We start from the raw sequence: 22,196 nt of genomic DNA, 5'->3' as shown, positions 1-22,196 counted from the left end.
ACTAGGCCAGCAGGCGCGGTGTTGCCCTTTGTTTTCAAGCAGAAGCGCTACTTTTTCTTCAATTTTTTTCTTTTTTGCCATTGCAAATACTGGAGCCCAGCTGCATTGTACTGCTTCACAGTCCAGCTTCAAATCGCATGCATAATTGGCCACAATTGTAGTTTGTCACGAATCTGATCCATCCGCTGGCCACTGCATGTCAAAGAATTCCCCACAGTGCAACAAGAGTGACAAATTCTCCGGTTACTTTTTTGCCCCCCCCCCCCCCCCCCCCCGTTTCTTTTTTTCGCTCTTGTTTTGTGGCAAAGTTGGCGAGTTTTATCATTGCCGGTGTGCATATGCAGTGTGGCTGTGATGCATGGTCCCCAAGAATCTTGTTTTTTTTTCCTCCTTCTTCTTTGCTTCTTGCAAATACAACTTGACAAGACTGAAAGATGGTGAACACCAAACCCATTTCAAATTGTGAAGATACTTGGCATATTTTAGCTTCCAACTAAATTCTAGACCTCCCTGACCATTATGCAAAAATATCTTGAACATGCTCCTTTCAACACCCACAATACCCACCTGGTTCCCATTAGGCTGTTACACTTTGATGATGCCATTAGATATATGGCAAAATTTATCATTTTCATCGTCAATTATATGATCCCGTCAAGGATAAAATCATACAGACATAAAATCAACCTACATATCTGTCAGTAGACGATGCACTGTGAGAAAGTCAGAAGCGATATGAAAGTACAAGGCTGCCCCCCATGCTCACGTTGGCTTCAATAATAAACCAATATCAAAACCAAGAAGATCGTTCGATTATTGAAATTGCCAGGCACATAAATGGGAATCTGTGGAGATGTCTCCACAATAACTCTGGTAAGGAGGTTGTCATCAAATGCCACCACTGTAGGAGTCCCAGGGCAGGTATCCAGGCATTCTGTATGCCACTGGTTTTCCTTTTTTTCTCATCTGAAATTGATACAACTTTGAAATATTTGTAGAGAAAAAATGTTTATCTATTTCAAAAATTATCAAAGTCAATGAATAAGCCATTCTTGGTTATCTATAAGTAGACAGTAATGTCAGAATAAACAATATCAGGTATAGTGTTAATTAGTACAGTGCAAGTTTTTTTTTGTAGATATGTTGCTAGTGACCACTTGCATGAAGTTTCAGATTTTTATTTTTTAATAACCCATCAAGCCCCCAAACCACACTTTTGTGAGTTGATGTCGCTTTCCTTAAAAAAGAAATGATTCTTTTATAATATTGTTTATTGCTACAAATTGAAGTAAAAATATTATTTTTCAGTAGAGCCTCATTTAAAGTCATACAAATGTATGTCATTGCTTATTTCAGTCACTAAAATGTTTACCTTATCCTTAAAATGGCAACAAAGTTTCAGAGATCAATATCAGTAGCTCGGTCTCAAATTGGCAAGTTTTGTTTGTTTTGTTGTTGTTTTGTTTTTGAAGATCTTGTTAAGTTAACCATTTCCACCAAATCTTCTTCCAGTGTTTTATGCAACTCTGTATGTAATAAAATTCAGAGTTGCCAATTTAATGATGGCAGTATAAACTCTGCAGCAGGATTTCCCGAATACCCGATGGCTTAATTCAGCCACGGATCTGTCCAAGAGTGCATCTCAACGAAAAGGGATGAAGGGGGACGTGGAAACTGAGAAAAATAGAAGGAGACAGAAAGTGAGCAGGGATTTGGAGAGGAATAAAATCAATGGAATGCCTATCAATATGGGGAAAACTTTCACTTTCCAGAGGTGAGCAAAGAAGGAGGATCTCCACCGATCTCCGCACGGCTCGTGAGAAGGTCCCGGAAGAGTTGGGACTGGACGAAAACGAAGACGGTGACCTTCCGGTCTTATTTTGTAAATTCCCTGGAGTAGCAGGTGACTACGAAGAGGTGGTCACAGACACGGTGGTGATATCGATACCGGTTTCACTCTGGAGCAAGTTTCATCTTGATGCGAACATCCTGATGCGAATTAGCGAAGGAGATGAAGAAAGGTTCGAGGGCGATACCACATCCTCCATATCTCCCCACTTCTTTCTTATCCTCTTTTTCATTTTTCTGTGTGTGCTGATTTATCCATGTGTTGGCATTTACACTTTGAAGGTCAAGAAAAATAAAGTTAATATATTTTTGCTGATGAATTTATATTTGCTGCGAATTTTGGGGGGTCTTCCACTCTATGAAACCCTTATAGAGGGGGAGGTCCCCCAAAAATCTGTAATAAGAATGACTTTATTGGCAAAAAAGCATTAAGTACATCTTTCTTGACCTTCAGTATATTATTTGTGCATGTATAATATATACATGTCACATACATGTATAAACATACATATTTGAAGTGTATCCAAATGATGCCAACTTCTTTTCAATGAAACTAAGTTTCAAAATAAATGGAGATTTGTTTTTATATTTCATTATTGTATTTTAGAGTTATATTGTCCGTTTATTTTCTGCACTCTTTGCCAGTCCCTATAATTGATTTTACCCAAAAGACTTGTGTGGAGTGGAAGAAGCAATACAGAGAAACAACAACAACAAAGTCAACTGATATTCCAGTTTTGGTTAAAAAGGAAAATGGTAAGAATCAACAACTGAAATCACTTTTTTTTTTGTGGTGCAGCTATAAATCTCTCACCAGTGGTTATGGAAATTTGCTCGAGGACAGTGACCATCCCTGGTAGAACAAAAGTAGTTTTCTGCCCATCCGTCCATCTCGTCTGGGTGGTGGGATGCGGGCAAGCGAGAGACTGGACACAGCTGACCGCGCAGTCGGGTCAGATGCAGAGATTCCTGGCATGATGACGAGGTATCACTTTTTTGTGGTCCCCTGTCATTTTCACACCATCTCTCTTTGCCCCCCCCCCCACCCCTCTCTTTTCTCCTCAGTCTGTCTATTGCTGTATGTGAGCGATATAGTGGATGAATTTTTCATGCGGGCTGGGGACGGCTCGACATGAATTTTTCAGGCGATTTTTGTTGGTTGGGAGACACAGAGGAATTGAGGTTAGTGCGGTCACGGGATGCGGGGGCTAGTCCGGGTGAAGCTCTTCTCAACGGCCGGGCGTTGCGGGCACTGTTTGCACACAGGAACCGCACGTGCACACCGCACGTGCATACGAGAAAGATAGGTAGCTTTTCTGTGGGTTTCCTCGCTGACGTTTCCACCAAGGAGAGATGGGCCGGGTTGCCTTTCCGCAGAGGAATTCGGTTGAAAAGTGTTAACCCACAGTCTTGTAGAAAACAAAACTTTACCAACAAAAAAGAGTTAGGAAACTCTGGCAAGTTTGCCAGACAATGTTTCTACTAATTTTGTTTTTGACCATTTCCCCTCTCTCTATATTCACAAGCAGTTTATATAATATATCATCATGCACATGGCACAATATTGTTAACACACTTCCCTGCGCATGGCAGAATGTTGTTAACCCTATGCACACTCCTGCAGCCTAGCGACGGTCTGCTGTGCGCAGGAAGCGCATTAACAACAATCTGCCATAGACACAGTGATGTATAGAATATGTATATATATATATATATATATATATATATATATATATATATATATATATAGATAGATAAATAGATAGATATGCAGAAATATATACATTGTGAGGAGTTGAACACACATGGAGGGATAGCTGGACTAAACTAACACCAGAGTGACATTTTAGGATTGGTTCTGGAAAAAAAAAAATTTACCATGACGATGACACCATGACAGACTAAAATACTTGATAGCAAATCATCTATCATTGTATCCAAGATAAGTCACTCAGTTGCAATTAATTGTATATCCATGTATGGATTGTAGATGAAGGGACTATATGTTTTGTGTTACAATGATACCTGGTATTATAGCATGTTAACGATATTATGTGATTTGATGAAGTACAGTGCGAAAAACTGGTGAAAGTTTGTACCTTGATAAGGTGTAACTAGAATGTAATACAATGTGAGCTGATTTTATATGGGGGAATGTATTAGTATGTATAATGAAATGTGTGATGCAATATGATACAATTTAAAGTAGAAACCTACAACATACTTCAGTTTGATTCTAAGACGGAGCACGTAGGCCTACTCCCCTTGTAAAATGATACAATATGAGGTGGTAGAGTGTGAGATATAATATGACATTCCGCGATGTGTTGTTTATGTCGTTTTCTGAAAAAAGCGCATCACGTGTTTATGCATCTGCAAAGAATTGTTGGGGAGGGGAGAGAAGGGGGGGGGGGGGATCATGGTGTCGTCTGCTGCATTGACAATCATGGCGGCCTTGGGCCGGCTGCAGCGCACCGACGACGACGACGCAATCCACTCTTTCAAGACTGGCCAATTAAGCGGCACCAATCGAGATCTGAGCCCCTCTCAAAAGAAACGGGTGCTATTAAAACAAGAATCGGAGTGGCAGCCCATCAAGCATGGTGACAGTGAGAGAAAGACTTAGGGGAAACGAGGGATGGAGGAGGAGAAGGAGGAGGAAGAGGGGGAGGAGGAGGAGATAGAGGAGGAGGAGGAGGAGGAGGAGGAGAAGGAATAGGAGGAAGAGGAGGAAGAGGAGGAGGAGGGTAGGAGGAGGAAGAGGAGGAGGAGGAGGGGAGGGGGAGGAGGAGGAGGAGGAGGAGGAGGGGAAGAGAAGACTTCAAGGAGGGTGAGGAAAGACTGAAGGAAAGGAGATTAACAGAGAGAGATAGAGAAGAGAGAGAGAGAGAAATAACATGTGAGGTGTGAAGAGTTTCATTGTAAAATGGGCTAAGAGCCATTTTTAAACATTTTAAAGTAAGTCCATCATCAGATGGAGCGAGATAAAACTTTCCCAAAGAACCCCACTTGTAACATAACAAGGAATATTCCTTAGGTTATGATTTAAGATATTCCATATTTTCTTACTTTTTTTGTTTTCTAGCAGCTTTAATCACAAATATCTCAACTTAACAATAATGGAGTTAGCTCATTTTGTGCAATAAAACTTCATATGAAAAGATATATTTTTTATCTTAAAAGAAATACAGAAATATCTTCTGTAAAATAAAAGATATGTTTGCCTTTTTTCAATGAAATTCTATTTCACATACTCAGGATGTGCAATTTTTCTACCAAAATAAACTTTCAAAATGTATAAATTTGCGTTTATCACCAGCACGTCTGTTTGGTTTTGATCGGCAAAAGATGACAGCCCTGAAGAAGGGGGAAGAGGGAGAATTTGAGAAGGTTGAGTGTGATGAGGTAAAAAGTAAAATAGAAAAAAAGAGGAATTGCATATGTGTTTTTGAAATGAAATGAGAGAAGTGACATGGAGATGGAGAGGGAGAGAGAAAAAAAGTTGCAAATGAGGGGATTATTGTGTCTTACCAGTCACATGTAGTGGAAACGAAAGGCGTGAGAGGTTGTGAAGGAGAGAGAGAGGGAGGCTGGCAGATGGAAGGAGAATTGGACAGGGAAAAACAAAAAAAAAGTTGTATGAGTGGATGAGACTGAAAATTATTTGGCAAGGAAAGAAGCAAGACTTCACAGGGAATGTAACCTGAAATTTAAATTTGTGTTGAGTTAATGGAAAATTGGACAGTCCATTGAAAAGTTATGCTGTTTGAAAGTTTTGGTGCTGCCATCGTGGGCCTTCTTGTGGACTGAGGCTCATTGCAACAATTGAATGGGCTTGTTAACTTCAAGGCTACATTTTGTAGGTCAAGTTTGAATGGATTACTGAATGCTGATGAGAGAGGTTGGCAAGTTAAAGGGATGGTATAGTATAGGTTGAGGTGAGAATTCAGCTTTTAACTTTTTGCGAGATATTTAGAAACCACATGATGAAATGTTATTAAGAAGCTTAAAATTCTAAAAGGAATTCAAAGTTTATTTGAGGAAAACCGATTTTAAAATGGCTGAGATATCCAAAAACAAAATAAAACAAAGCAGTCCTAATAAAAGGTGGGTCCCACCTTTAATTTTGCTCTGTTTAGGATATCTCAGTCATTTCAAAGCCAATTTTCATTAATAAACTTTGAATTCGTCATGAAATTATATGCTCTTTCATATTTCATGAGAGGTTTCTCATTTGAAAAAGTTATCATATTAAAATGTTGAAAACCTCAAATGCCATCTCAGCCGAAACAGTACCATCCCTTTAAACTAAGTGCCTGAGCCCATAAAGAGTTAAGCCATGTGTGAAAACAAGCACTTGTCAATTCCAGGATGGCAATACTACATTGACAATACCCTCTTCAAGATGACTGCTTTGTATATTGCTGCAGAGGCTGCCCTGGGTAAAAAGACATGCAAGGAAACACGAAGACTAAGCAATTCCATAAATGCTTGAATTGTTTTATTTCTTCTGCATTGTTGTCATAAAATTTCGATTTTCATGAGATTTTCTTCTTGTTTCATTTTCTGTTTTAACACAGGCATGCATAAAGGAGGGGTACCTCATGAAGCAGACCAGTTCGTTTCAGGTAAGTGATTCGACCGTAAATACGCCAAAGAAATGACCAACATTAGGGGTAATTGGAAGTTGTAAGCCCTCGGCGGGAGATGGGGGGGGGGGGAACAAGGGAGCTAGAATGAGGGTTTGACACGTTGATGTCTACCATCTACTGCTAAAAATTTAGTCGACAGGAATTACCCACAGTGAAGACAGCAGCTGAAATCTATCCACGTTTGCCAAAGATGCACCACCTTTCTAGAAAGCTTGAGGTGTTTTTAATGCCCCCCTCCAAAAAAAAAAGTTGACCTGGAATTATTAAAGCGTCATTGTCAGTAATGACAAAATTCTCTGCCTTCTGCATCATCTCTCTCCTTCCTTTTGCTAAGGTCCTGTTTGCATGAAATGTGCACCCTCTTCCCCTCTACCCTACCTTCTCCCTTCCCCTCCACCTCCCCCCCCCCCCTCCTCCCCTGCCCTCCCCCTCCCCTCCCCTGCCCTCCCCATCCCCCATCTCCTCCTCCCCTTTTGGAGAATTGCTGATTCCTGCTAGTGTTAGCGTGGAACCATCAATGTCGGAAGACTGCCTCCCAAGAGAGAAAGAATTTAGATAAATGTAGACAGGCAGTGAACAGAGTGTATATTTCCCCGATTATGCTGATTACCTGTCGGGGAAAATGCACTTTTTGGCCATATTTCTTTTTTCCCCCACTTTTTCTCCCTTTGCAATCCCCCCTCCATTAACAAAAAATAATAATTAGCATCGAAAGCTGCCAGCAGCGTGCTGTTAGCTGATTACTTGACTTTGATTTTAGGCTGTTAGTTAGAAATACGTGTGATTGACTTTAGTGGTGCTATTTATAGCCTCAATATGCTATTAGCAAGAGCACATAGGGCAGGTTGGCATTTTGTTCGTATTGTATTTGTTTTTTTGTCTCTGTATGCGTATGTGCCATATTGTCATTATCCTTATGCTCTCTGTGGATGCTTATTATTTGATTCCTTGAGGGGGAAAAAGAAAAAGAAATACAGAAAAATTTTCAGGACAGGTTTCCTGTCAACATAAACTGTAAAACCAGAAACATTTCCAGCATAGATATATATATATATATATAAACAAATATATACATATATATATATATATATATATATATATATATATATATATATATATATATATATATACATAAATATATATATATATATAAATATATATATATATATATATATATATATATATATATATATATATATATATATATGTGTGTGTGTGTGTGTGTGTGTGTAAATATTTTCCTATAGCTTGTGTCCATTCTCTTGTTTGTGACAGTGGAATGAAATTGAATATATTTCAAATTGGAGCTGACATGAAACTCTCATGAAGCACCACTGGCATTTAGTGAGTGCGTTGCAGAGACAAAAACTTTTGTGATTATTTTACTTTTGCGGATCTGGGCTCCCCGCATAATTTGCAAAAGTTTCATGCTCGTGAACACTTGTGGTTTTACAGTATGTAACATGACAGAGTGAGATGAATACACCTCTTTCTGGCAGCATTATTTTTATATGAGTAGGAAAGCTCATGATTGTATTCATTCTACTATGTATGAAAAGGAGAAAATACGGGGGGTGGGGGGGGGGGAGGAGGAGGGGGGTGAATGATACATCTCTGCAGCTATCAAGCTTCAGAAAGTGAAAATTGACAGAATAGACCAGATACCTCCTCATATTTCCATCTCTCTTTTTTCTTTTCTTTTTTGCTTGTTAGGGCAGGATTAGTGCTATCACAGATTTTCTTTTCTTTTTTTTAATCTTTTCTTCCCAAAGAGTTGAACATCCTCTCAAAGCGTTTGTACATCTTCACGGTGAATCTCTGCAAGTATCAGACATTGATAACTGCAGTGGAGGCCATAGCAATGTATTGATGATCTATTCCATCTACGAGTCATTTGGTGATCAAAGTTAGCTGTTAGACATGCTTTATTGGCCCATACCACGTGTCACGGGTTGTCGCAAAAAGTTTTCAGAGCCGTGAAAGAAGGCGCAGTTTTAAGAAGAAGTGTCAGTGGATAATATGCTTGCTCTTTTCTTAAAATACTTTCCTGTTGTTCCTTTGTATTTTACTTGCTGTTTTTAGAACTTTAACCAAAAGTGCCCAACAGCAAGGCAAAAAATGAAAAATAGAAAAAAAAGCCATCTTATTTTCCTTTTTATCTTTGTAATTCTACATTTGATAGTTTGGTAAACATCAAAATAGTTTCAAAACATTGTATGTCATTCCTTTGCAGTGTAATCACTAAACATAGAGCAACTTAGAAATGAGAAAATAGTATGAAAATTTTGACAAGCAGTGGATTTAACAGGAAGTCATACTTGTAGAAGAGAATATGGCTGTATAACTGTCTTAAAAAAGAGAAATGTGACCCTGCACCTCAAAACAAACAAAAAGTCGCCAGACATGAATTTTCTGTTAAGACCATATTCTGAAAGAACATACTTTAAGCTTTAAAATGATGTATAACTCAAATCAAATGGATTCTCGTAACCTATCTAAATATTGGAAAGAAAGCGCAAACTTAGGAAAAGTGTGAACTGAGAAAAGAGGCTCTGAAGTACAGTGTCTATTCAAGCGCTTAATCTTTACAAAACCATGCTGGCTGTGCGATGAATGGGACAAAAACCAGGAAGTAAACCTCCAGAGTAACAACAATGAAGGGATTATCAGATTAAATTGAAATTAAGCATGCCTAATTAACACATTCTGTCCATAATTAATGCCAACTTTCAAAGCAGTAGCACTATCCTTTCAAAAGTTATTAGAGTTGAAAGTGAAGAGTGTGGACAAGGTTTTTCAGAAATGAAAAAGGGATTCTAAAGACACACCTAATCACACTATTCTCCCAAAAATGTTCCGAGATAAACTGCTAAAAAAACACACTTTCCTGCCCGTTTTATGACACCAAATTTTAGCATAATGTAAAAGAAGACCCGCTCTTTCAGAAAATATGAAAAAGTCAAGATCGGCTAGGTTGACCCATTTCACTTATATTCAGTCCTCACGCAAAATCAGTGTGTGCGACTTTATGTTTGTTTTGAGGTGCGCGGTCACAAATAATCTCCTATCATCTATTATGTATAGAATACTGGAATACACTGATATTATTTGACTCTACTCAATTTGAGATAAGGGGAGGGAATAAACTGAAAATATATGCATGGCCTTGATTAGATGCTAAAATAAAAAATCAATCTGAATACCAATTAGAAGTTGAGCTGGAAAATGCCTTATATATGCTCGTGAAATAAATCAACGAGTACAGAAACGGAACTTGCCTGTAAACAAAAGATTAAAGTATTTTGTTGCTAATGCTGAGAAGAGGAAGACTGATGAAGCTGGCATGGTTAAGAAATTGAAGATACAGTTTGCTCAAAATATTTTTGATCACAGAGAGACGATTTACCAAGTTGGCGCGATGCCAGTCGCAGAGATGAGCGAGAAATTTATTGGGAGCAGTGTGGCTGATCTGATTCTCGTCCGTTTCTGCAGCGATCTTATATCCGGAAGATTGATTTCCAATATCCGTTTCCGATTACCGATGACTTTGTGTTTATCTCTCGGAGTTGTTGGGTGCTTGGGATGCATTTACCGCGTCGGGGGCGATCCGTCATGAATAAATGAATGCCGGTGGAGAACAAATTATCTCTTCCGTGAAGAATTATGGGCAATTTATTCTTAATTCGAATATTTGTGTGGGCCGGGGTTCATCAGGCGAGTCTTAGATGCCAGATTGGATGGCTCTTTATTCACTCAGACAAAATGCAAATTTTACGGATTATCTGACAGGATAAGTAAGTTTAAAGCCTCCTTAATATCTTTCTTTGAATTATTCAGCTCCCATTTCTCTCTCTTTTTAATTTCTTTTTTTAATCACAGTTCACTCAGCTCAGATTTAAGTTGCCCTGGGGTTGGGTTTGCAGTATAATTCACAATTTACCTGGGAGATGTCAGCCATTCATGCCATAATCACGTCACAATTTTTTTCCTTTTTTTTACAGACTTGTAAAAGACCTTTATACTCATATCCATCAATCAAAAAAAAAAAAGAAGTAATAAATTATAAAAGCAGGAAATTGCCTTTCATGATAAAACGTACATCTCGAAGTTATATGAGCAATCGAGCTTTAACAGATGCCAACAAGTTCAGTTCTGGTTTGCCATATAGCCAATGAACTCTTCAATAAAGGTCTGCTGTCATTACATTTATATCTAAAGATTTTGCAAATTTGAAAGATAAACAGACTTGAACTGAATACCACATCAGCAAGTAAATTCAGCAACTCTGAAGAAGCTCTTGAAAATTCTGCAACCAAAACAATTATATGAGAATTAGAAAAGGCTCAAAAGAAAGCCAGGACATTCTGTCATTTTTTTAAAAGTCTCATTAAATGCTTACAGTGAAGAGAAAAGAAAATTAAAATAAAAAAGGAGGATATTATACCAAATCACAGAATATAGGGTTTGTCCGACTCAGTTGACAGTGTGCCAAGTTCGCATATTTTGCTCAAAAGCATGAACCCACCCAAACAGATTGGTAAATTGGCAAATGCTGCAGTACAATTAAAGCTTCACTTGTGATTTCATTCCTGTCACATGTAACTTGCAGTATGTGGGGATTGAATATCAACCTGTGTTCCCTGTTGGATTTGGGAAAGAACATTCTGTCACTGGTTTTGTATGCAAGAGTCATGTCTCCTTAACATATGAAGTACTGATCATTTGAAATGAAAATAATCATAGATTTGTCATGAAATTTACATCATAGCAAATTTTGGCATATATTCTCTACAAATTTACTCATTACATGTCCAGGGTGACAAAAATCTATAAAAGCTACAAAGATCTTAAAAACAAAATGTTTCGATGCGTGCCCACGTTATAGTCACAGAATAATGTGGCACACAGGAAGTATACATCGTGGCGCATAAAGAGTTAAGAGTGAGTGTCAATCGAGTGACGGATATTATCGCCACGTTCTGCACGTATCCTCGTGACTACACTGATCGCTCCTCACCAAGTATGCCACAACCCAGTTTGCTGTAGGTGTTAGCTTTGCCTGGTTGCCATAGTAACCACAAGTGGGGCATGTGATGACCATGCTGTCATGACTTAACTCTGCTTTCATATTTGTCTGATGGGGGAAAATAAAACAAAAAAAGCAATCACAACGAAACGGTGAATCAAGCGACGGAAAGTGTGCATAGATGGTACATGCAACATGGAAATTGAAGTAAGGAGATAATTACCAGTTTTTGTTATTTATTGCCTAGAGCTACACATGAGAATATGTAGTAGTAAGCTGATTTGTGAAGATACATTGTAGCCTGAGAATTGTCTATCTAGTTTATTGGTAGTCTTTTTTTCTTCTGTCAGAAATAGTTGACTGGTGATAGACATGTATTGATATTAGATTCTTTTCTCCGAGTAACCTACATCGGAAAATTCAATTGAAGTCTCATTAGGCGCGGTCAGACTGGCAAAAGATCAAAAAGTTTAAGATTGCGAAGTTTGGGTCATTGGTACGCGCACCCAAGAAAGAAGAAAGAGCGCGCCGTTCGACGGGTAGTGATTGTGACGTAACAATGCACATCTGTGCATGACAATGGCCTCGTGCTTCGGAGACACCGGCCGCAAACAGATCGAGAAGTTTGGCAGGGGCGAGGGAAATATCCCTAGTTGGAGTGGGAAGTTTTGTGGGAAGTTTTTGGTCACACTGGCAAAACTTCGAGATCTTAAAGATCGTGATCTGAAACTTCTCGATCTTTTGCCAGTCTGACCGCGCCTATTGTTCATGTAGTCAAGGCACAAAAGGATTAATCATTTTTGAGAAGAGGGACTATTAAGTGGAATTACAAAGAATGTATTTTGTGTCTGTCACTGTACTGATGCTGTAGAGGCAGAATCAAGCTTGCACACAAACTACATGTAACACACTGCAGGTTACTACAGGATGGGGGTAAACAGTCGTATCTAACTGGATATGTGTACATACCATATCTCATCAAGGGCAGCGAAATTGCTGTGTTTGCACGTACACTGTAGAAGGCATGATCTCTGTAATGTCAGGTTAATAATGTGTGCTCATTTCTGATTATTGGACACAAGATACTATACAAATTGACATTGGTGTGCCCGTACGTTGATGACACAGCTGTTTGTTTGGGGAGAAGACCAAAAAAAAAAAAGAGATGATTTTTTTTTCCTGGCATACTCGTTGAAGAGGGAAAGAGTTGTGCAAACTCAGTAACGACCTTACAATGGTAAATTCTTGTTCGGCTGTATCTTTTGTTTTCTGTCTCAACCAGACGGATGTCCTACTTTTTGGAGAGAAACCAAAAACCAGAAAATACAAGAGCATGGCATTCTTCTCATACGGAATACAGTGAGCAAACTGTTGCTCCACAGACTCTGTAATGGAAATGTACATGTCTGTTGGGATGTTTTCTGTCTTCCGTCAAGAGAGGGGGTAGTGCAGAATTGCCAACCACGTTATGTCAAGTGTGGTGGTTGCAAGTATTAATCTGCGTGTATTGCTCGGCCGTAATCTGGCAGAACTCCCTAAGTCGATTTTGGTCGATTTTCAGGTTTTGAGTGTTTTGTGTGTTTTTTCTCATGCTCTTTCAAGTGGGCCAAAAAATAAGTTGTGAATCGGTACAGAAAGTTATTTTTAGAAAGTGATTTTGGCAAAATTCCTGAGGAGAGAGGGCGATTAATCTGGCAGAACTGCGTAAGTCGAGATTCGAAATGAATTTTCCGATGTTAATCAGGCAGAACTGCGTAAGTCGACTTAAGACAACGCTTGGACCAAGGTGTTCCTGCATCCCGCACGGACATGGTATATCTTAACACGCGCGTGCGCGACCTTGGTAGTGACGAACGCGCTGCGCGTTCAGGTTAGCAGTGCCTAGCTAGCTAGCTAGCTAGCTAGACACGTCGTGCGGCTACGTGTATTGTACACGACGACAGTCACGCTAAAGCAATAACCCTCGTTGCTCTTGGGGGAAATTGCCACTTTCTTTCCCTTCATAGACTGGCAGGCTTCAAAACAGGTCAATATGCGGTATGCCTTACTATTAAGTTTTGCTACAATCTAGTGTTTTTTAAGCCTAGAGCATTTCTAGATCTAACAAACGTTATAGTTTGCATCTTGTCTGACATCACGCTCCAGTCAACTTTAGGCCTACTTGGTACTGCTGCAGCACTTGTCCATTGTTAGTGTACGTGAAATCAATGTACTGTGCGGTAGCGTAGGTCACGCGAACAACAATATCTGTAATCCATTGACCATAGCTTCTTATTTTATTTTTCATTGTAATAAGCGGTTAGTGGGCTTGGATCTATGGGATTGATCTCGAGAAGTTTAATGAATATCTAGGATACCGTCTATAACGATGGCATTTTCGATCCAATCCTACAGACGTCAGAAATTGACCAATACTAACACTTTTACAGTTTACTTTTTAATACCGGTACCGTACCGGTACTCCCAGTAAATTGTGCAGTAGGGGCCTACTACTAGTAGACTACTGGGGCCTACCGTTACTTAACTTAGGCTGAATCGCCGGTTATTCTGTCTTTACTCAGTTTTCTATTTTTCTAGATTTGATTCGGCCAGACATTCTTGAAGTCTGTAATATGAAGAATCTAGAATCTACAGGTTAAACGCTAAATTATAAACATTTAGCCCTAGAAATAGATCTGAAACTTAGATTTAGATCTGTGTTCTATACATTACTACTAGTACTAGGGGCCTACTACTAGACATTATAGGCTATAGACTTTATAGACTTACCGTTAGTCATTGTAGATAGGCATGTTAGGCTTTATGTTGTTCTTAGATCTACAACATTAGTACCTTCTAGGCCTAGATCCCCAATAAACAGTCTAGCTGTAACGCTAGATTTAGCCCCTACCTGGATATCTAGAGTCTAGCGTTAGATCTAGAGTCTAGACTAGAAAATCTAGAAACTAATTTTCATTGATCTACTAGTCTGTTATAATGACGCCCCAAAATAGACGTCTGGATGTTACATAGACCTAGACAATCGAGTAGACAGAGTTCGAGAGTTCTCGTACGTTTTTAATAGGCCTGCGTAGAAATAGATAGTAACGGTTAGAACACTACTACCCTAACGTTAGTACTGTAAGTAGTTAGTGACAATAAGGCCTACAGTAGGACTAGGAGTCGACACAAACGAGAACTAGGGTCTATTTTTTTATTTTCTAATAAAGCTGTGAATAAACTTTTAGTCAGGCCTAGCTCCTCGTATTCTTTAGTTTAAATAGAGTTTAGGCCTTCAGCCAAAAGGGTCTAGGCTTACTCTTACTTTGGGCATAGAGTAGGAATACTAGGATAATGATGAGATCAGTAGGCCTATCGTATGCAGATTCCTACGTACCGCACTAGTCTCTAGATGTCTAGTGTATCGTTAGGCCTGAATAGACTACGGTCTAGACGGTCTACAGTGTAGTATATACCTGTAGTCTTGATGAACAATATAGCTTAACATCTAGAACCTAGTCTAATATTATTCTTAGTCCAAATGTAATGCTTCATGAGATCGACAATAACCCAAGCAGCAGCCAGGCTTTTGATGTAGCAGTACTTCTTGTGCCGCTAAATAATACTGAAACATGAACACAGACTGACAACATTTGGGGAAAGCAAGTTATTTTCCATATACAAATGAATGGATAAAATGAAATTAAATGTGAATCAATAATGATGACTTTATACAATACAAATATTTCAAAAAAATTGTACTCGATTTAAAATATTCATTGTTTTGACACTGCATCCGCTGAATAGTAAGAGGGTGGATGGTAAAATACGATAGACAACCCGCAGAAAATAGACCGAGATACGTAGTTCTGGTTGATAAACCACGTGTTTATCAGCCAGAACTGCGTATCTCTAGGAGATACGCAGTTCTGGCTGATAAGCACGTGGTTGACGACAAAAAGAGATACGTAGTTCTGCCTGATGAAACACGTGCTTATCAGGCAGAACTGCGTATCTCCTAGAGATACGCAGTTCTGCCTGAAAAACCCCCCGCATGGCCAAAAACTTACGCAGTTCTGGCTGATCAACCCGGGCACGTGACCAGAGATACGCAGTTATGCCAGATTACGATCGCAAAAATTTGGCGACGATTAATCTGGCAGAACTGCGTAAGTTTTTAAAATTGGTAATTTTTACTACTTAAAAAGGTCAAATTGTCATTTTTTTGCTGGAAATAAATTCTTTAGACCAATTATGACCGAGAAAAGAGGAAAAATGCAACTCATCGTATCTCAGTTTAGAAAGGTGTAACATTGAATCTTTAAACCCGATTTCTGGCGTAATGTGTTAAAGGAGATACGCAGTTCTGCCAGATTACGGCCGTGCTTGCCTCGTGATGGGGAGAAAGTAGTAGTCTTCTTTGCTGGTCACTGACTGAGTTGTGATTCCTGTGTGTGTGTGTGTGTGTGTGTGTGTGTATGTGTGTGTGTGTGTGTGTGTGGGCTTTATCAATATCAGAAAAGCAAGGTGTTATTACTTTATTAGAAAAAGAAAATAGGGATGTACTATACATCAAAAATTATAGACCAATTACACTTTTGAATGTAGATTATAAGATATTATCTAAGGTGTTATCAAATAGAATTAAAGAAGTTTTGGGAGAGATTATTCATTTTGATCAAGTTGGGTACATAAAGAATAGGAATATAGGAGAAGCGGTAAGATTAGTAGATGATATGTTATTTCATTCTTTGCACTACACAAGTGGGTTTTTGGTCACAGTGGATTTCGAAAAAGCGTTTGATTCAGTTGCACATGAATTTTTATTTCGGGTCTTACATAGGTTTGGTTTCGGTGAATCGTTTTGTTCCTGGGTTAAGGTGCTTTATAAGGATATTAGCAGTTGTGTTATGAATGGAGGGCACTCTACTGGTTATTTCAAAATCAAGAGAGGGGTTAGGCAAGGTGATCCCCTGTCTCCGTATTTGTTTTTATTAGTAATTGAAACACTGGCGCAAGTAGTAAGGAAAGATAACACTGTAAAAGGAATATGTTTTGGGGGAAATGAAATAAAGCAAATTTTATATGCGGATGATATTTCGTTGTTTATAAAGGACATAAAATCTTTAAATAGGTTACAGTATATTTTTGATGAATTCGGGAAAATAAGCGGTTTAATTGTAAATAAAGAAAAATTTAATTTTTTGTGGATGGGTAAGGATACAGATAAACCTGTATTATCTGTATCTGGAAAATATGTGGATGCAGTTAAAATTTTGGGGGTGAATTTTGTAAGAGATGTGAGGGGGAAGAATGAGATCAATTTTAAAGAAATATTAAGTAGAATAAAAAAAGTTGTTAGGATGGTGGAAACAGCGTGATTTAACACTCATGGGAAAAATTCATTTGTTGAAAACTTATGCATTATCAAGGTTAAATTATGTTTCATCACTCATAGTTGTTCCTCAATGGATATTTCCTGAATTGGATAAGATGGTTTTTGAATTTTTGTGGAATGGTAAAGACCGGGTAAAAAGGAATATTATGTATCAAGATTATGTTAATGGGGGACTGCGAATGATAAATTTTAAGCTGTTTGTTAAAACGCAGCGTATTATGTGGTTGAAACGTTTATTGTATGGTGAGAAGAAATCTGGGTGGAAAATGTATTTTGATTTTAGTTTTCGATCAGTAGGAGGAAGGTTCTTATTTTTATGTGACTATGAATGGTCTAGATTGACATTGACAAATCCAGTTCCACCTTTTTATTTAGAAATGGTTAAGGTATGGCAGGAAATGGATAAATGTAGGAATTTTGAAGATGAAGTGATGAATCCAGTTATATTTAATAATAGAAAAGTATGTATAAAAGGGAAGAGTATTTTTGATTGTGATTTATATGAAAAGGGTGTTTATAATGTACATCATATTTTACAAGGAGGTTTTATTAAACCCGTTGGGTATTTTCGAAATTTAGGTATTATGGGAAATGGTATATTTAAGATAAATGATATTTATAATGTTTTTCCAGAAAAGTGGAAAGAGTCCACAGGGAGTGTAAGGTTTCAGCAAATTGATGTATTAAATTATGATATACAGGTGAAGATTTTTGGTAAGATATTAGAATTTCAAAATATTAAGTCAAAAATAGTGTATGAGTATTTTGTTACAGCTTTACAAGAATTGTATACTCTGGAAATAAGATATGGTGAAGTGAAGTATGATTGTAGTGATAAGGAAATTAGAAATTTATTTCTTAGACCTAGAAGCACGACTTTACTTAGTAAACATAGGGAATTTCAGTTTAAGTTGTTACACGGGGTGATATATACAAGGGAACATTTGTTTAAGTTTGGTTTTGTGAATGATAATCTTTGTTCTTTTTGTCAATTGGAAAGGGAAACTTATTCACATATATTTTTTGATTGTGTGAAAGTAAAGCCGATATGGCAGTTTCTTATTGAGTTTTATGATTTAGTTGAGTTAGAAGAATTAGAATGGAGAGATATCTTTTTAGGTTTACGAGGTAGTTCAAATAGAATCAAATGCGTGAATGCCTTGATAATTTTGATGAAAATTGTAATATTTCGGTCAAGAGAACAAAATAAGTTACCCAAGAGGGAAAAGATAAAGAAATTTGTTTTGGATTTTATAGAGGAGGAAAAGAACGTTGCGGTTAAAGCAGGTAAGCTCGGTTTTCATTTGCAAAAATGGGAGCAGTTGAAACTTTCATAGAGTCAGATGTATGGTCAGTTTAGGTTTTAGCCGTTTTAATGTTTAGGAATCGGTATATGTATCAGCATTATGGTGGTCACTTTTTTTTTCCCCCATGTAAAATGTTTAGTTAGCTTCGGTTTTAATTTGGTGTGTGTTTAACTGTCAAAGAAACAGGTAACCAAGATACCACAAATATGTAGTGTGACTTGGCGTGCAAATGTTGGTGTTTGTGAGTGCGCACTGGTGGGTATGTTGTTGTTTTGGTTGATGTCTAGTGCATATATGGGTGTGTGTGTGTGTGTGAGGGAAGGCTACGGGGGTGGGGGTATGTTAGTGGGGAAATAGGTGGGGATGGTTAGGGTCATAGGTAGATGTAGTTAGGTTAGAGTAGAGTAATGGTTAGCGGGGAAATAGGTGGGGATGGTTAGGGTTAGGTAGATGTAGTTAGGCAATGGTAGAATAATGGTTAAGGGGTCAGGCAGGAATATGATTTGTTTTGATGATATACACATATGGTTATTTTGTGCGGTACGGGGGGGGGGGGGAGGGGTGGTTGATAGGTTAGATAGAAAAAAAATGATGAGTTTTGTTCGGTTAAGTAAAGAATGCTTTTTTTTTTAATATGTTGTAGGAACTGCTGTATTCTCAAGAGAGTGTAAGAGAATTTATATAATGAAGTGGATATTGAGCAATCTGATCAAGTTGATCAAGATTTTTTTTTCCCTTTTAAGAGTTATACTTTATCTGATATATTTGTGTATATAGTGTGTGCTCTGCCAAAAAAAAAAAAGAAAAAAAAAGAAGGAAGTTAAGTGAAAAAAAGTGATTGAGTAGCACACATCTCTTAGTCGGTGTGTGAGTGATAAGGCACATTCGGATTGGCTTGATTAGGCTGATCAAAATAGCTTTTTCTGAGAATTATGCAGATTTTTATGTCATTTCTTTTATAAAAACAGGGTATGATTTGGTAAAAAGAATCAAATATATTGTACTGTATGTTTGAAAAATGATTTAGCAGCACAAGAAAGAAGAATGCAGCTGCTTTCTTTTTTTTTTGTTGATGGACGTATTAATTTTATTGTTAATATGGATTTCACATTGAATGAAACTCAAATAAAAGAATATTACAAAAAAAAAAAAAAAGTGTATGTGTGTGTGTGTGTTTGTGTGTGTGTGTGTGTGTGTGTGTGTGTGTGTGTGTGTGTATGTGTGTTTAGTGGAAGGGAATTTTGTTTTTGTTTTTGTTTTGTTTTGCAAACGTGACACTTCCATTCCGACTTAGCCATGTCTTTTCGAGAAAGTTGCAAATGTGGGCTAAGTCAGTTGTATTTTCATTCAGTTGTATTCTTGTCTTTTTCATTCCATTTTGAAATTTTTTGGTTATTGACAGTAACATTATTTTTGTACTTCAAATGTAAATCTTTCTTTTTTTAAAATAGGGATTTCTGATCATGTATAATCGAGAGTAGTTATTATTTTCTTTTATGTGTGAAGGAAGTCTAATGTTAATGTTATAGTGCATTTTTGCAGTAGTTTGGTTTTCTTAGATGCAAGCAGAATAACTAAAGAATCACGCAGGGCAGATGCGTGCCAACATACATGTATATCATGAAAGATAGGGTGATTGAATGCAAACGACAGTGAAAATTGTGCCTAGATGTCAGCAAAATTTAGTAAGTTTATTTCAAGTGATGAAGGGGGGGGGGGGGAGGAGAACCAATTTTAGAGAAGTGAATATTAACCTGTTGAGGATCAGTCCCATGTATACTCTAGCAAGTGTCTATGGGAAATGCCTATTGTAGCAAAATTTGCCTGTCCTCAACGGGCTAAACTATGCACTGCTAGTATCAGTCAGTTTTGTAGACGTACCCTCCAAAGTCATTGAGCATCAAGTTGGTCAGTGGACATATTGCAATACTGCCCTCTCTTGTGAGCAAGCAACCTAACTATCTGTATTCCTTGTTGCCTCCAGGCACTCAATATTTGTTATGTGACAGAGGGTTAGTGCACCCTCTATTGTCCACTGGGTAGGTAGGGATATACTGCAAGCCTCTTCACTTGTGCTTTGCTGTAGACTTTTTCATTTTTATGCATCATTATTTTTTTTTTTCAGTACAGTCTGTCATATTCATTTACTGGTATCTCTGCATTGTTTGGTCATTGGTGGAGATGAGGATTGTGCTTTTAACTTTTTTGCGAGATACAAAAAAAAAAGCATATATGAAATAGTACAGAGCATACCATTCTAAGAGGAATTCAAAGTTTATTTGATGAAAATCGGTTTTGGAATGGCTGAGACATCAAAAAACAAAGTAAAACAAAACGATCGTAATAAAAGGTGGGTCCCACCTTTTATTATGCTCACTCTGCTTTGGATATCTCAGCCAATTCAAACCCAGTTTTCATCAAATTGACGGTGAATTCCTCTTGGAATTACATCTGCTCTTTCATATTTATAAGAGGTTTCTCGTTATCTCACCAAAAATGTTAGAAACATGAAGTTACGTCTTAACCAAAACTATACAATCCCTTTAAAGGCCATATTGTTTTGTATCTATCCACATAAGAGATACAAGTTTTTGTATTGTTTGCATTATGCAAAGCTATCAATACGCTAGGATGACAACACACACACACTCACACACACACACACACACCTCACGTATATGTACTAACATCCATACATCATCATTATGTAGATCTATCTATCAATTCATATGTAGGTAGATAAATAGATAAAGAGATAAAGAGAAAGATACCAGATGTAGAGATGGTTCTCCGCTCCTCCACTTCAACCCGTTCTCTCTGTTCAACTTCCTTCACTCTCCAGCTATCACGTGGTCCCCGCACCTGTACCCATTATGGTGACAGGGCTTTTTCTTCTATTTCTCCATCTCTTTGGAGCAAAGTCCCTCCTTACATGGGAAATGCTGAAAGTGGTGATGAGTTTAAATCATTGCTAAAAACTTATCTATTTACTCAGTCCTAATTTTTGTTGTTGTTGTTGTTGTTGTTACATGTTGTATATTGTATATACATGATACTGTATTTAAATTCAATATTTTTTTCTGTGTTAATGTGCCTAGAAACATCAGTATTAAGCACTATATAAGTGTCATTTATTTATAATAATAATAATAGTAATGATAATAATAATGATAATAATAATAATAATAATAACTATGATAATAATAATAATAATAATTATCATCATTATTGTTATTATTATTATTATTATTATTATTGGTGACATTATTATTATTATTATTGTTGTCATTATTATTATTATTATTAAATGTCAATGCATATCTGTCATGTTGATTTATGTTTTGTTACCATAAGATGTCCTTGTCAGTAAGCCCAATTTCATTTCTTCTTTTACAGAGATGGAGAAGAAGATACTTCAAAATCAAAGGCAGAAACCTCTACTATGCCAAGGAGAGTTGTGTGAGTATTGCTTCCATCTTTCCTCATACCTCCTCCAGGGCCCGATGCTGACTTTTTTTTCTCTCTCTCAGGTGGCCCATTTGGGTCATTAAAATCTTTAAATTTCAAGTTTTGGTGGCCCGAAAAAGAGATATGCCAGCCAAAATATGAGAAAACACATCAATCTAATATGCATCTTATTTTGCCTGAATGGGCCACCTAAAGTTAACCTTGTGAAAATTTGGTGGCCCGGCATCAATTATTAGTGGCCCAAGGCCCCCAGGCCACTCTAATGTCGGGCCCTGCCTGCTCGATGACTAGTAATTTGTGGATGATTATTTCAAACTCTTAGGTTTATCTTTTCCAATTTTCTGCCAAACCTCAAGAACAGATTGCCCCAGAGCAATTTTGCACCCTTGAAAGGTATTATGTCATTCCTTGGAACCACCTATCATTACTGGTGATTGTACTTTTTGTAAGTGGTTTTGGCCCTCTCTTCCTCAAAACACACCCCTCCTCCCTCCCCCTTTAGCTCCTTAAGCTTTACT

The 22,196-nt window shown here is 37.7% G+C and overlaps 1 protein-coding gene across 1 annotated transcript in view; it reads left to right on the top strand.

Moving 5' to 3' along the window:
* Positions 1-22,196, top strand: part of LOC139741752 (diacylglycerol kinase eta-like) — a 169,320-nt gene that overhangs the window by 131,801 nt on the left and 15,323 nt on the right. The window contains exons 2-3 of the mRNA XM_071652337.1: positions 6,429-6,476; positions 21,607-21,669. Of these exons, the coding sequence (XP_071508438.1) occupies positions 6,429-6,476; positions 21,607-21,669 (111 nt within the window). The remainder of the gene's footprint in view (positions 1-6,428; positions 6,477-21,606; positions 21,670-22,196) is intronic.

Source organism: Diadema antillarum, unplaced genomic scaffold (assembly GCF_040938485.1).
Source record: "Diadema antillarum isolate AM-2024a unplaced genomic scaffold, OU_Dant_1.0 seq00000951_RagTag, whole genome shotgun sequence".
Taxonomy (NCBI): Eukaryota; Metazoa; Echinodermata; class Echinoidea; order Diadematoida; family Diadematidae; genus Diadema; species Diadema antillarum.
Note: the sequence above shows the minus strand (reverse complement) of the source record. Positions and strands in the feature narration are given on the sequence as shown.